We start from the raw sequence: 14506 nt of genomic DNA on the forward strand, positions 1-14506 counted from the left end.
GGTGGTCATAATGTTATGTCTGATCAGAGCTCCCTATTTATTACATGTTATGATGCAATCATTTGCACATTTAAACTAAAGATGCCAAATAACCTGCATTGTTCCTTGAGCTCCAACCCTAAAGTGTTTACTCTGTCAAAATCTTTGTGATTTAAGACTTATAGTTAAAAGTAACCGGAACACTTTAAATGATAGATTTGTTAATGATCGTTGCAGAGGTGCACAAATGTTCAGTCTGCAGCACTTAGAATTTCTCATCATTAAAAGTTTGCTATTAAAATGTGTCCAGAGCCTCTAAAGTGATGCATCCTAATGAGATGTAATGATGTGTGTTGCAGTGCTGCCCTCTAGTGAGATGATGCAAGTCGCCGTAATTTATTAAACACACTTCCCATCAGCCAAACACCTTCAACCAAAGCCTCGAAGAACTCAGAGTTAAAATTTTAAAATTAATTTATTATATGTCTTTGTCATAGAAGTCATTACTTTTTGTTCATGGTTAACATAGTCATTCATATAGAGAACAAATGATTTTTTTTTTATTCATCATTTTCAGTTAATTTAAAAATTTACACTCTTCATTGTGACCCAGCAGAGGAGAAAAATATCTTTTTTTTTTCTCTCAAAAGTATGTTCTCTTGGTTGTTTTTTCCCCCCCTTTCTGAGGGGAAAAGCCCCTCTGCACTCTCCTCTTCCACATCCTCCATCTCCTGTTCTCTCCCTCGCTCTTCTTTTGGATGAATGGACGCAGAGGCGTGGGAACACCTGAACACACTGGAACGATGATGAACACGGGCAAAGGGGCCGATGTGCAGCGGGAGCCACGAAACAACGTACACCCTGCATCATCCCTCGCACGCATACAGTAAGACACGTAACTACACGCACGCACACACACACACACACACACACACACACACACATTCCCCACAGACACCCATTAACTGTTCTAAAACAAAAAGATAAAAAGAAGAAACTAAATTTAAGCCCCAACAATGATATAAAAAATAAAACTATGTGAACATTTACAATCATCAGTGCTCGGGGACAGGAAGAGGCAGGGGCGGCAGTAATTCTGTAATTATATTACATACGTCCCAGGTGGTAAAGTCATATGATGCCACTGCACAACAAAGAAAAACCTTACAGTCTCTGCAAACATGTTTTGAGTTCTTAAACAATGCAATCATTTAGCAAAAGACTAATAATAATATTAAAAAAAAGAAACAAAACAAAAAAACCCCAAAAAAACAAAACAAAGTGCTGAAACCCAGACATTTCACTGGGATCTTTCCAACAAAAACACCCCTCAAAAACATTTTCAGTATCCCTGTCATGTAGCGTTTTAAATTCCTTTCTTATTAACCAAACGCAGTCTGTGTAAACAGGGGAAAGCTAAATCTGGCACACTGGCAGGAGGTTGGTGAGCATCAGATGGGTATGGATGTGGCTGACTGCCCTGTTGATTAATTGGCTGCAGACATGACTCTGCCCCTGGGGACACGAGGCCGGGTGGCAACGCCGTGGTGAGTGCCAATCATCTGCTGACGCTCCACTGTAGATATGTGCACGTGTGTGTTGTGTATGCTAGCGTCATTTTTAAATTTTCACAAGGACAAGATGGACGGCAGGTAGATGTGCTTTATGACAGGGATGAGCAGAAAACCTCTTAACGGTCACCGTGTGAGGCCAGGCCAATGAAAGCAGATGCAGATGTTACTTTGTTGATAACTTGTTGGATTAATGCTGTGTTAAGTTTTTAGGCCACTGACTGTATATAGAAGATGGATAGCCACATTTCTTCTGATGGCCAGCAGGGGGCGAACCATCTGGCAGCAAAAAGAATCATCTTTTAAATACAGTCTGTTTTTTTGAATAAAATCAATTTTTATAAAAACCCGTAAGCACTGATTATTGTTTTGTTTGAAAAAAGCATGTTCTGAAGCTGCTTATTGAAGCCATCGTGCCCCAAACACCGGTGACTGAATCAATTACAGTGAAATCTGGCATTGATAAGCACAACAAAACAACCCTGTTTTACGATATACAGATTTCCTGACACGCTGACAATTACGTGTTTTATCTCAGAAGTACACAAACAGTTCACGCTCCCCCCCCCATGCATTTATTTGTGTGTATGCAAAAAAACAAAAAAAACAAAAAAACAAAAAAACACCTAAAAGAAAAACACATCCCTCCAGTTAAGGTGCAATTCATAGTTTTGTAGGCAGAAGTAGTCTCTGTGTTTCAGCATGCAATTCAAAATTTAAAAAAGCTATTTTTCCAAATATGTTTTGATCATTTTTGACATCTTTGTCTGTTTGAAGGAAAAAGCAAAAAAAAAGCAAAAAAAAAAGCAAACACCACACACAAAGCAGGAAGGAAAGCATCAAATCAGCACCACACTGCTGTGTGACAGACACAGGAACACCAAACATGAGGAGATAAATGGCATTTGGGTTGTTCTTGGGTCAAGACTCTGGCCCAAACCGGTTCTGAGTGGCTGAGCAACGACAAAAATGCTTTTTGGTCACACAATGGCGAGCCTTCATAGCGATCGCATAAAAGCGAGGGCACAAACAGAGCGCCTACAGTAGTCTGACTGTTCGACCAGCAGAGGACTCGGACACAATCAGAGCACAGTAAGAATACAACAAAAAAACAGAGGCTGGACTGTGTGCGTCTCTGTGAGCATGTACGTAGACTGTGAGTGTGTGTGAATGAGTGCGAGTGTGTCGGTCCTACTATGGGAACATAAATCAACATAGTAAGGAAAAAAAGATTTAAACACACATACATGAATCAGGTGGTTATGTTGTGCTGTCACAAGGAAAGGATGATGTCATAAAATTTTAAAAAAGCCCAAAAAATAAACAATCCCAGAGAAAACAACAACAAAAAAAAGATGGCCGCCACAGTGCGACGTCCCCTTTATGGCATCAAAAGAGGTAAAAGATCTGTGAGGTTGAGAGGGAAGTTAATCTAGAATCTAGCAGTAGACTAAGACAGTGCTATTGAGCAGACACACACACACACGCACACACACACACACAGCCTTTAAAAGACATTAAATATCAAGCTGCCAAGAGGATGAAATTACAAAAAAAAAAAGTACAAAAACAAAGTCAAATAGAAAAACAGAGACACTCGTCATCTCTGCATTTCTCAGATGTTCACAAAACCCCCGAAAACAATATAAGAACTTAAAAAGCAAAAACTCCACAAGGACAAACACACTGATTGACTTCACATGAAGGGGGAGGGGGGGGGTGTTAATGTGGAAATGATGTGTCTGATTGTAAGGCTCTCTCTTTCCCTCGTTCTTGTTTTAGCGGCATACACCGCTACTCCACCAAAGCTCCCATGAGCGCCCTCGAGGTGAACTGCAGCCATTTTCAGTGTGGCAGCATTGCTGAAAAGCAAAGAGGCTCTTTTAAGACGGACTCCAGTTAAACCAAACCCGGAGTTATTTTTGTTGTAAACTCGGAATAAATAGTGCTTTTAATTTTAGTATTCTAGTCCCAGGTATTTAATTTATTTATTTCCAAAACCAGGCTGCGAGAAAAACCTCCCTGCGAGCAGCAAGCATAAACGCATAAACGCACTGACGAGGGGATGTCGTCGTACTTTTGGCCACAGAGTGTCGTCAATGGCACACAAACGCGTACGCGCCAACCTCCGCCTCAGTTTCTGACGGCGTTTGATCTGCAGCCAGGTGTCGGCCTGTCTGCTTGCCCGACTTTTCTCGCACGTACAGTATGTGTCACCGCGTCCATCTGTCTCCGCGGTGCTCCGCTGACTTTCATCTTTTTGATCTGCAGTGTCACAACATATGGACGCCTGGACTTGCCAACAATCTGTCCTGGAACATATTCACAAGTGTTATGACTCCTGACTTACAAGCATGTACACTCGCGCACCCGCACATACACACACCCAGACACGCTCACCTGTCCTATAAATTCCAGGCACATTCCTTTGATAAAGCCCGTTATGTTTACAGAGGTTGAATTTGCCAGCCAATTCCACTATTTCACATTCAACAGAGCTTCTAAACTGCTGGTTAATATGTTAATGTGCTTCTTTGTTGATGTGACATTGTGTGACAGAGCAATTTATTTTCTTTTACACCAGTCGGCTGCTCTGCTTAACTGCAGCGAGTGCGTCCACTTGATGAACTGTAAACAAAAAAAAGGGAGCTTTTACTTGACAGTGAATGCAACGTTCGAATGCTTTAAAGGACTCGTTCACTGAAATAGTCTTGCTTGCAACTAGTTTCCGTTGTCGTTGCGTGTGTGGGATATCGTAAAAATAGAGATTGCTGTTGATTCTCCATCAGAAATCAGTGCTTGCTCCAGCTAATCCACAGGACTCACTGTCAATAGTTGTCGTAAGGACCGGTTCTTTGGTATTTCCAAGCAAAACTGAAGTGACACTAATCTTTAAATGCTGTAAGCACCAAAAACGATACATGAAATCCCGTTCACAGCTAATCCCGCATTAAGGGGGCGGCAGAAATCTCACGTCACGAAATGTGGGCAAATAAAACCATATTTAAAACACAGCATCGTCGCATAGAAGTGGAAAAAGCTCCTTTTTTTCTTGTTTGAGTGAGCCGGCCATTTATTGGTTTGGATTACAAATTGGTGCATCACTGACAAATCAAAGCTAACTGCAGAAACACTGGGGTAGAGACTGGTTTCCCTGTAGCGCTTGTGGTTTAACACAGAGTTCTTTCCAATTAGCGACACATCGAAGTGCAGCTGCCAGAGTGAATCCGATTGCTCAGTTTGTGGAATGTGAACGCTTCCGTCTATTACATGGGGAGAATAATTATGTGTTTACAGCCGAGACGACAGCAGCTCGATGGCAGGCATGTTCCTCTCTCTACAGAGCACACGTGTTTCCATACATTCCATCCATGCTTCCCAGATTTGTGTAGGAGGCATTAATGAGACATGAATAAAGTTTGACTTAAAAAAAAAAAAAAAAAAGACCTCTCTAAAAGGAGCACTACTTTCCCCACTTACCCCTCCTCTCTTTCTGGCCTACTTCCTGCTAATGTTTCTCGGAAAACATCAATCGGTGGGGGCCACGGGCCTGGCGGGGGGCCAGAGCCATGATGGCATGTTAGCCCGTTCGGGCAGTCGGTCGGCTACTCTGTGAGCACAACAGCAGATGGGTGTGGGTGGTGCAGAAACACATCTGTGCACGATACACACGAAAGCCAAATGCTACAAAACATATGTGGATGATTAGCATACATGCACTGAAAAGAGGGCGGAGCCGACACGTTTACTCTGGCGATGTCACGGTAACAGGATCATCACCTCTCTTAACCCGGGCCTTGGAGATGTCTTTTAACAAGGTTGTGGTGTAAACTGGCAGCACTGAATGTGAAAGACATGAATATTTAACATGGAAGCAAAAAGAAGTCACAGAGGTGCGTTATGGGAAATGTAGGATCTGTAAGCTTGGAGGCTATCTCAACACCTCCAACAGCAGTCGTGTGTACGGGAAAGGAAGCGGTGGAAGTGCAGAGCACACACACACACACACACACACACACACACACACCCTCAGCAAACAGCCCTGACAGCACTTACAGCCAATGTTCAGACTTCTCCAGTTCAAAACAGAGTTTTTCTCAGTGGTTATTTCCTGTCATTAATATCAATAACTGAAAGCAAAAAAAGAGATGACACCGAGCTCTCTCCTACTAATAACCCCAAAGCGGACTGAACAGTGCTGCGGTGTTACTGCAGGTTATTTGTTGTCAGACTGCCAAAAAACAAAAACCTGATCAGAGTAAAATTCAAACTTTTTATCTTTGGTAAAACGCCCGTCACAGATATTGAAAATGTTCACATTCTTAAGGTCAGGCGAGATTGGGAGTTATAGATCGGCTATTCCAAAAATAATAACGTAAGCGCACAACATCCAAGGCAGGAAAAGGGCAGCCTGTGGGCCAAAAACAAGCTAACAACAATGGAAAAGAAAAAACAAATGGCAAGGATCCAGTTCTCTCATTTATAGAAAAGGAAAAAAAAGAAAAACTGAGGGAGGGGTTGAGGGTTAAAAACTTTAGAGCCGAAATAAACAAGTGTGACACATAAATTTATCATTAAGGCTTTTAAGTGTGGCTGCTTTGAGTGGAAAGGTGAGTGCTGACTGGGCTTCATCTCATCTAATCCAAGCCAGTGAACTGGACCTCCACTGTATTTATATTGGAGGTTTCTGTGGGAACATTTTTAAATGTCATTTCCAGAGAAATAAGCTTGCTGTGCAGTTATTTAACTAACCAAGTAACAACTATGTCTAAAAAGATGGCTTCAAAAGCACACTACGTCAAAGGCTGAGGCCACAATGGCTGTGCCCGTTCTTTTATACGAGTCTGCACTTCAACTACAGCCGCTGTTACTGCTTTAAAGGCTTTACGTTTGACGGTGTCTAAAAAAACCCAAGAGAAAGCAACAGGCCAGAGCTGTCCAAAAACATAAGTGCCTCAGTGCTTTAATGCCTGCTGAGTGGTCACAATCAAGTGTCCTTGAGCAAGAAAGACACCCCTATTTGGCACTCCTGCCAGCCTCTTTAAAAATCACCGCAAGTCCCGGGAGGCAGCGTGGACAACACACGAGCCAGTCAGCCTCATCTTCACTTAAACTGTCACTGCTTTATAGATTTGTCTTTTTACGGGGAGGATGAGGCGCTCCCTTCATTTGGAATGGTTTTTATTTCATCGCCATGATGACTCCCTCTCCCTCATCAAAGTGGAAAAACCGAAGCCGTTCCGTCAAGCGTATTACCTCCCTCCTCCGCACTCATCCAATGAGTCCGTCACTGGGAACAGCAGCGGAAGGATTATTTCCAAAATGTCTCTTTCTGGATTCCAGTCTCCATTCATCAAGCTTCGACTTTGTATACTGGGAAAAACCCACTGCTGCTGCTTCTTCGTTTCTTTGTCTTTTTTATATTTTCCTGTTTCTGCTCAGTCTGAAATATGTTTCCCTTCTTGGTTCTTCTCTGGCTTGTACTTACAAAAAACACAAACTGATTAATTTAGGGACATTTCTGCCTCTCATGCAAACTGGCATACTTTGATGAACCAGGGAAAACACAAAAGATATAAAAGAAAACCCACGGGTGTGTGCTGGGTAATGGTGAGTGTGTGTGTGTGTGTGACACTGTGCCCAGCTCTGCAGCGCTGTGACATTTAGTGATAAGGATTGAGTGATGAGAGGCTCTGCATTTTTCTTTCTTACTCACGTCTGGTTCTGCATGAGGAATTAAGGGGAAAACTGCATGCGCATTCCCTCACCTGTTATTACACTGGCCGGCCGGCCATCTTGGCCGGTGACCTCAGCCTGTTGTAGATCTCAGGAGCGTGTCGTGGCGACCTAAGTGATAACAGTTCAACAGGCCAAGCGAGGTAAACCTGACTCGTCTTTCAGCAGTCCACACATCCTTATCTGTCAGCCGACACGCAGATATGCAAGATGTGCAAAGTGATTGCAGCAGTGAGTCTTCCTATGAGTGCAGTCTGAGGCCCTGAAATCAGAGGCTGGCAGGTTTTGTTTGTTTAAAGTGAGTCACATTAGAAACTTTAGTCAGATCTAGTCTCAAATGAAAACATCAGTCAGTGCTTTTTGCAAGAAGACTGAAGAAAATGAGAGCTTTAGTACAAAAATGTGACACCTCATTCATTACTTGACCTAGAGTCGTACCATGAGTATGTTACCCACGTTCTATTTAAAAAATAAATAAAAATAAATAAATCTCATTTTGAGACAAAGGGCGTTGAATCTCGCATTATCGTCGCTTCCTCTCCCATCAAATCCTGCTTAAAGCTCTTTTTCTCGCCGCAGCCCCTCTGGGTTTGGATCAGGATTTGGCTCCCAGCATCAAAACCAAAACCCTAACAGATGCCGGCACAGACCGCGCTGCCATTGAGGCAGCGACACGGGCCCTGACACAACTGTCGGCGGCCTGCTGGCTAATCTAATTTTCCCCACCAAGTGGTCTCCCAGCTCTGAGAAGGGAACCAATTTATGGAAATAAGTCCCCAAAAACATATTAATGGCATTGGAACTGTAAGGGAAGAGCAGCGTTTTAATGATTGAGGAGTTTGGAGGTGAAAATAATGGGGACAAAAAGCATTTGAGGCATTCGATGCATGGCTGTGTCAGCGTCTGATGAAATTAAAGCTACAAAATAATGTTTGATATGATCTCAGGCGGCGTCAGCGACAGGCGGTGTTTACTACAAGAAAAGTGGTTTTTATACCTCTAGAGGTCTTAACCTCGAAAGAAGCCAGAAGCTAAAGTAAAGCCCAGACAGGTTTGAAGAGTAGATGGTGGATATGGTCAATCTGCAGTTAAAACAAAAATCAATGTGCTCATAATTTCTTGATCGCTGCTCGTCTGCCCGGCGCACATCTTTAACTGCTCCGCAGCACGGTAAATATTCCAGCTACGACTTCCACGCCCTCAACAAGAACTAATCCTTGTCCCACTGGGCTACCCATGTACTCATACCAAGGCTCTACATCATCATCAACTTCTGCCAGACAACTTGGGCGGATGGGTGGGTGTCTGTGTCTGTGTGTGTTGGGGTGGGGGTGATCTAGGCATCCATTCCACATCGACAGCTGTTTACGACAGAAAGAAGGCAAGAGGCATGAGCGCTCCTGCCTAAATGTTTATGATGATAATCATCTGTAGGGCATCAGAAAAGGCATCGCCATGGCAACTGCTGCCCCAAAACAAAGGGAAAGAAACGAGGCAGAGAGAAGATAAACAGACCCCTGTTATTGAAATGGTGCATTCCTGTGAGGATAACAGAAAACACACAGAATAGATAGGATCCACAGTGTGTGTGTGTGTGTGTGTGTGTGTGTGTGTGTGTGTGTGTGTGTGTGTGTGTGTTGGAGGATGACTTGGGAGATTTTGCAAAATAGAGAAAGCTGAAAACACAGACTTGAGGAGGGGGAGGAAAAAAAAAAATCAGGATAAGTGAAAGAAAAAGACGATCTGTGATTGGCAGCTGAGCAGAAAGCTGAGTATCTAACCGAAGGGACTCAACGTCGGGGTCGACCTCATCCGAATGCTGCAGCTCCTTGCCTGATATGAACCCACCCACTCGTCTTAACAACACCCATCCCCATTTCCTCTTTTCCACATAGTTTCCAAGGAAACAAAGTTATCTGAGGCGCTAGATGGAGAGAGAAAGAGAGGGAGAGAGAGAGATGAAAAACTGAAGGGTGATATTCTTCCAGCTGCTATCGGACTGGACGAACAATAATGGCAGTAACTGCCGTAGATGCCATAGACGGGGCATGATTTATTCAGAGCTGCCTGTAAGCTCTGGGAAACGCACTCTCTTGCTCGCTCTCACACACACACACACACTCTCTCTCCTCACTCATTATACTCCCCTCACACTCTCTCCTGCCTTCTCTCTCAGGTTCTCATCCCAGTTTCATCCTCCTTTCCTGTTCCCATCAGTTTCTTTCTTCCTTTCCATTTTCTCAAAATATGATACAAATAAAAACCCCATATAGCCCACCCCCAATCCCGCGCTTCCTTTTTCAAGCACACACAGACAACTCTAAGGCGCATGTAGATGAACGTGAGCATATGTATGAGCTGAAACATCTCTACTGAGTCATTCCCTTTCATTTGGCTGTCGGTGCTCCAGTGAGAGGGGGGGGGGGGGGGGGTTTCTGTAATGTCCTACCGACACTCGGGAGCAATGAAAGTATCTGAGCAGGAGTTTATGTCTGGAAGGAGGTCACCAAATATGACAGGAAGACATCTGGAGGTGGAGAGTGAAGTGGGAACATCGGTCAATCTGTAAACTTCAGTAAACACAGACAAAACCAAAACGGTCCTTCCCTTCAGAGTTTGTCAGATCCATGGAGGGGTTTCACCTGCCGGCGATAGACCCCTGGCTTTTTCTTGCTGCCATTTTCTCTCAGAGAACAGGCGCGTCGAATCGGTGGGTGACAAAAGGAAGGACGGGTGACAAATAGAGAGATAGCGCGGGGCCTCCCGGAAAAGGGGAGGAATGAGGAAATCTAAGATTCAGTGGTTATTATCCTCTCATCTCAAAGCTCCCTCTCAAAATCCATGGATGTGATTCAGTGTTCCCTTTTTTCTGACCCCAATGTAATGACTTTAAAGAGCAGCATCAGTGCTGCCTGGTGGAGATACATTTAGTTTCACTCCAATGAGAGAAGCAGTTCATCAGTATCGTTCCACCCCCCAAAATCACTTGGGCCCTACGAGCGTTTTGTTTTTTTTTTTCACATATGTTTTTCATTTAAATTTTTTTGGCCACCTGACACCTAGCCTTCATTCGCTCTGGACTCTTTTCTGTAAGGGTTTTCCAAGAGGTAGCGATACCTGTCGTAGTTCTCCAGCATGTACTTGGGGGCGTACATGTGCTCTTTGGGGTCCACTGGGGGATACTCCTGCAGCGAGCCGTCAAACCAGCCGCCAGTCCGGATGAGATCGCGGATGTAGTTGAGGTCGCGTTTGTCCTCGTAGTCGCCCCACCGCGGGAAGTCTCCGTTCTGCGCCGACACCAGCTTAAAGTAGATCCCCTCGGGTGTGAAGCACCAGGAGCAGTGCCACCCTGCGAAGTGGAACGGGCTTCCCACCGACCACTGCACCAGGATGTGGCCGGTGTCATTCTCGTATTTGCGGAAACCCGGCATAGTGTAATATTCGCGACGACGCAGTTTGATGCCGTCGCCATCGTACACGTCGTGCAGCATCCTCAACGTGCAGCCCGACACCACCTCCAGAGACCCGAACTGCTTCCAGAAAAAGCCATACAACGACTGCACACACAGAGAAAAGAGTACAGGAGAATTGCAAGAAGAATGAGATACTGTTACCACATTTATTCTTCCCTTAATCTTACATGGTGAAAAAGATCTTAATTTCACGTAACAAACTGGCTGCTTGTAGAAAACACACGAAAGCTGAGATACTTCTGTTACCTTGCGCATGTGGATGGCGAAAGGCTCTGTCCACCCGTCGAACAGCTTGAGGAAAAGTAGTCCTTCGTGTGCTGGGATTTCGTCGGCATCGTTGATGACGAAAACATCGTCTGATCGCGCACCGACCACCCTGGACATGCCATTGCGCGTCAGGAAGGTACGCAGGTAGTCATCGGCGATCCAGCCATCCTGCCGACCCCCATCCGGAAAGTGGTTGAGGAACACGTACAGGATCTTGTGACGTATGTAGTCATAGGTACCGTTTAGAAGGAGCCGCAGGAAACTGAGGGAGGGATTACAAAAATGTAATTACGTGGATACTTTGATCCAAACGAAAATTAACAGGATTTTTTTTTTAAGCTCAGCATTTTAAGTAACACAGTTGCATTTAGATTAATTTTACCTACTGTTCCAGGCAGCCATTGCTTTCCTTTACTGACATGTAGCAGACATAAGTTAGCAAGAGCGTAGATTCTTCTTGTCAAAGTAAGGCTGCCACTTGCAATTTTAGTTTTCCTAAACTTCGAACACTGAGAATTTTCAGTTTCAATAACACCTACTTACACTTTCTACATTTTGAGCTAGCAAGTGCACACCAAAGTTAGCTTGACTATTAGCAGTTACCCGTTAGCCACATTAGCCAATCTGCTATTATAAGGGTAGCTATTATTAGCTATGGCTAATATTAATAAGGCTAACAATGTCGGTAATGTTATTAACAAGAGCAGCAAAAGTTACAAGACATGTCCGTCTGTGACGTTAGGATTGTGTTAAAGGGTAACACAAATGCTTATTATTTAGAATTATTAATAATTATTCAACAATTAGTCCCCCTGTGAAAATTTCCCTTTTAAAACTATTATTGAACTGAGAAGTGAATAGCAGTTTTAAATTTCTTGATGATACTTCTTACTCCAGTTCTTGACACTTGAAACACTATTTTAAATTTGTATATCCATCTCCTGTTTTTGTGATTGAAAACCGTTATTCTCTACTCTAAACAGATGTTTTTTTTAGTGTGATGCTTTCTCCAGTGACAGCTAAAGAGTTTTCACGGTTTGTAAATTGTAAGGTTGTCCTCCGTTTTAGATTTTACAAGCTATGAACATTAAAAATAAATATGCTACAGCTAAAAAAAAACAAAAAAACAAAAAGACAGTTTTTCAGTTTCTAATAATGACTCTGGTCTTTTTTCTGAAATAATTTGATCTCTACAGAAACTTAGTATGCTGTCTTGGGAAGATTTGGACAAAAACTTTAAATTTCATAGGGGTACTAATCATTTGTGTATTAGCATGTTGCTGACACAGTCTACAGTTGTGCCGAGTTTCCCCATCTCTGAGTGGCATTAGGTGACTGTGCCAAGAAACAAAATTAATGAAGGAAACTGATTCACTGCATTTATTACACGATGCCTTCTGGTGGGAAACACACCAACAGAACTGCAGTATCATGCATCCATAATGTGACGTTCCCTGTAATGGATTTCACAAATTTAAAAGGCTTATAATTATAATTTTTTGCCCCTCTGAAGAAAAAAAAAAATAAAAAATTGCAAACCAATATCGCATTAAACGGTCAACAAAATACATTCCAGCTGTGGCCCATTTATAAAAGGTTGTCAAAATGTGGCAGAAGAGATAAAGAAACAGTTCAGAAAGGCACTTGTTTGACAAATGGCACCTTTCAGCAGAGAAAAGCCGTTCTCCTCACGCCAAACTGTCCAGAAGAACAACTCAATTAACCTGTTGATATGCATAGCGAAAGACGGCGATCGCAGAACATAGCCGCTTTCATGCAGTGTCACATCCGATGATTGAACACACCGATCTCTCCCTTCAAGGCTACACGCAGAGTCAATCATGCTGCTCTTGTCATAATCTGCTGTAAAATTTGCCCTCGAGGCGTTTCATGTCGTCGCCACAGGAAGCTAACTGTAATTGTTATTCCGCACGCGGATACTCGAGGAGCACGAGTAGGGCTGGCTGTAAACAAAGAGGGTAAGCTGCAAACAATAACGACTCATTGAAACGGCGCCGTCACAACTTGGATAAAGGAGAAAAAAAAAAGGGGGAAGTATGTGTGTGTGTGTTTGTAACCAAGCAGCTGGGAGAAAAAAAAAATGAGCACAAATGGAGCTTCTATTGTTTAGCAGTGTGTCCTCATGTGAGCTCATTTATCATTATAAAGACATAAAGATGACATAACATGGCCTTTGTAACATATACACACTGTTCTTGTGACTTAATCCAGTTTAAAGTTTGCCGAGTTTGCACTTTATTTCACAATGCGTACTGTCGGGCACTACAGAGTCATAAACTGAAGGCCACAGAGGACTACACATCTCACACAAATACACCTTGACCGCGGGGGGGTTGGGCGGTTTTTATAATCCCTTCACATGCACCTGTCCAAAAAACAACTTTGAATCATACCTGAGAGGCCGTTTCTCTCCGTAGGCGGTGAAGTTCGATTCGCACACGAGGAACAAATCCACGGCCTCTGAGAGCTCATGAAAGCGTGCGTGCAGCAGATCAAACTCGTGGTTGACGTTGATGGCGTTGATCACCCTCCGCGGGGTTTCTCTGGGCGTCAGCCGCTCCTTAGTTGGCAGATTGGAGTGGTACACCATTGTGGGAACCCCGCAGTAAGGTCCGTGCCACCCAGGCCGACAAACGCACTTGACCAGCCGCTTCCCGTTGCCCTTGGCCCGAGCTTTGACCTTTGGCACAATGGTGGGCTGCTGCTGGAGCTCCAGAGGTTTCCGTTGCCCGGCAGCAACAGCCCGACCAACTGCTCCGTTAGCCGCAGACCCCCCTGATTTTCCATAGTACTCTTTAGGAGTAGCTACCTCTGTCCCCTGCCTGAAGCAAAGGGCTCCAGCTTTGGTGCGCACAAAGTAAGGGGTTTTGTCATCTTGAAGCTGGAAAGTGCGAGTATGGAGGTCTCCCATGGATTCTATGGGATCCCTGAAATGATGCTCTTTTCTTGCTGGTTCCTGTGGAGGGTCTAGCCTATCGGGCGGTGCAGGGTGGGCGGGATTCCACCGCTTTAAGCGGTCCTCAGCTCTAATCTGGATAAAAGAGAGTAACGGGAAACAGTTACACAACTCTGCCTTGAAATAAAAACACCAGCTTTACTCATTATACTCTTCACTGTAAGATTCACATTAAAGCGAAATTGTATTTAACAAACACGACAAACCCGTGTCCTGTCAGGTACAAGCAGGAGACTAATTAGTTTCTTCTAATTTTGGTGGTTACGCAAATTGTGTAGTGCGGTGTATTTCAGGTTTTCCTGCCTGATTTACACCCAGTCTGTCCATTTTGGCAACCAAAAAAGATCCACAGTGATAGTGAGTCCGAATTACATGCTCTCCATAGCATCTAGGAAAACTCAAAGACTAATATGAGTCATTCTTTTTTGACAGCACCATTTGTGTCCAGGTGCCTGGGAACAGCAGGTACAATTTAAACTTCAGAGACCCAAGTCTTAAAGTCT

At 43.8% G+C, this 14506-nt stretch overlaps 1 protein-coding gene across 6 annotated transcripts in view; it reads right to left on the reverse strand.

Annotated features, from left to right (window-relative positions):
- Positions 1–435: 435 nt before the first annotated feature.
- Positions 436–14506, reverse strand: part of mgat3b (beta-1,4-mannosyl-glycoprotein 4-beta-N-acetylglucosaminyltransferase b) — a 64585-nt gene continuing 50514 nt past the window's right edge. For all 6 annotated transcript variants that reach the window (XM_080303189.1, XM_080303190.1, XM_080303188.1 and 3 more), the window contains 3 exons: positions 13441–14078; positions 11006–11288; positions 436–10843 (listed from right to left, as the gene is read on the reverse strand). In XM_080303189.1, the coding sequence (XP_080159315.1) occupies positions 10346–10843; positions 11006–11288; positions 13441–14078 (1419 nt within the window). In that variant the 3' untranslated portion in view covers positions 436–10345. The remainder of the gene's footprint in view (positions 10844–11005; positions 11289–13440; positions 14079–14506) is intronic.

This window comes from Astatotilapia calliptera, chromosome 6 (assembly GCF_964374335.1).
Source record: "Astatotilapia calliptera chromosome 6, fAstCal68.1, whole genome shotgun sequence".
Taxonomy (NCBI): Eukaryota; Metazoa; Chordata; class Actinopteri; order Cichliformes; family Cichlidae; genus Astatotilapia; species Astatotilapia calliptera.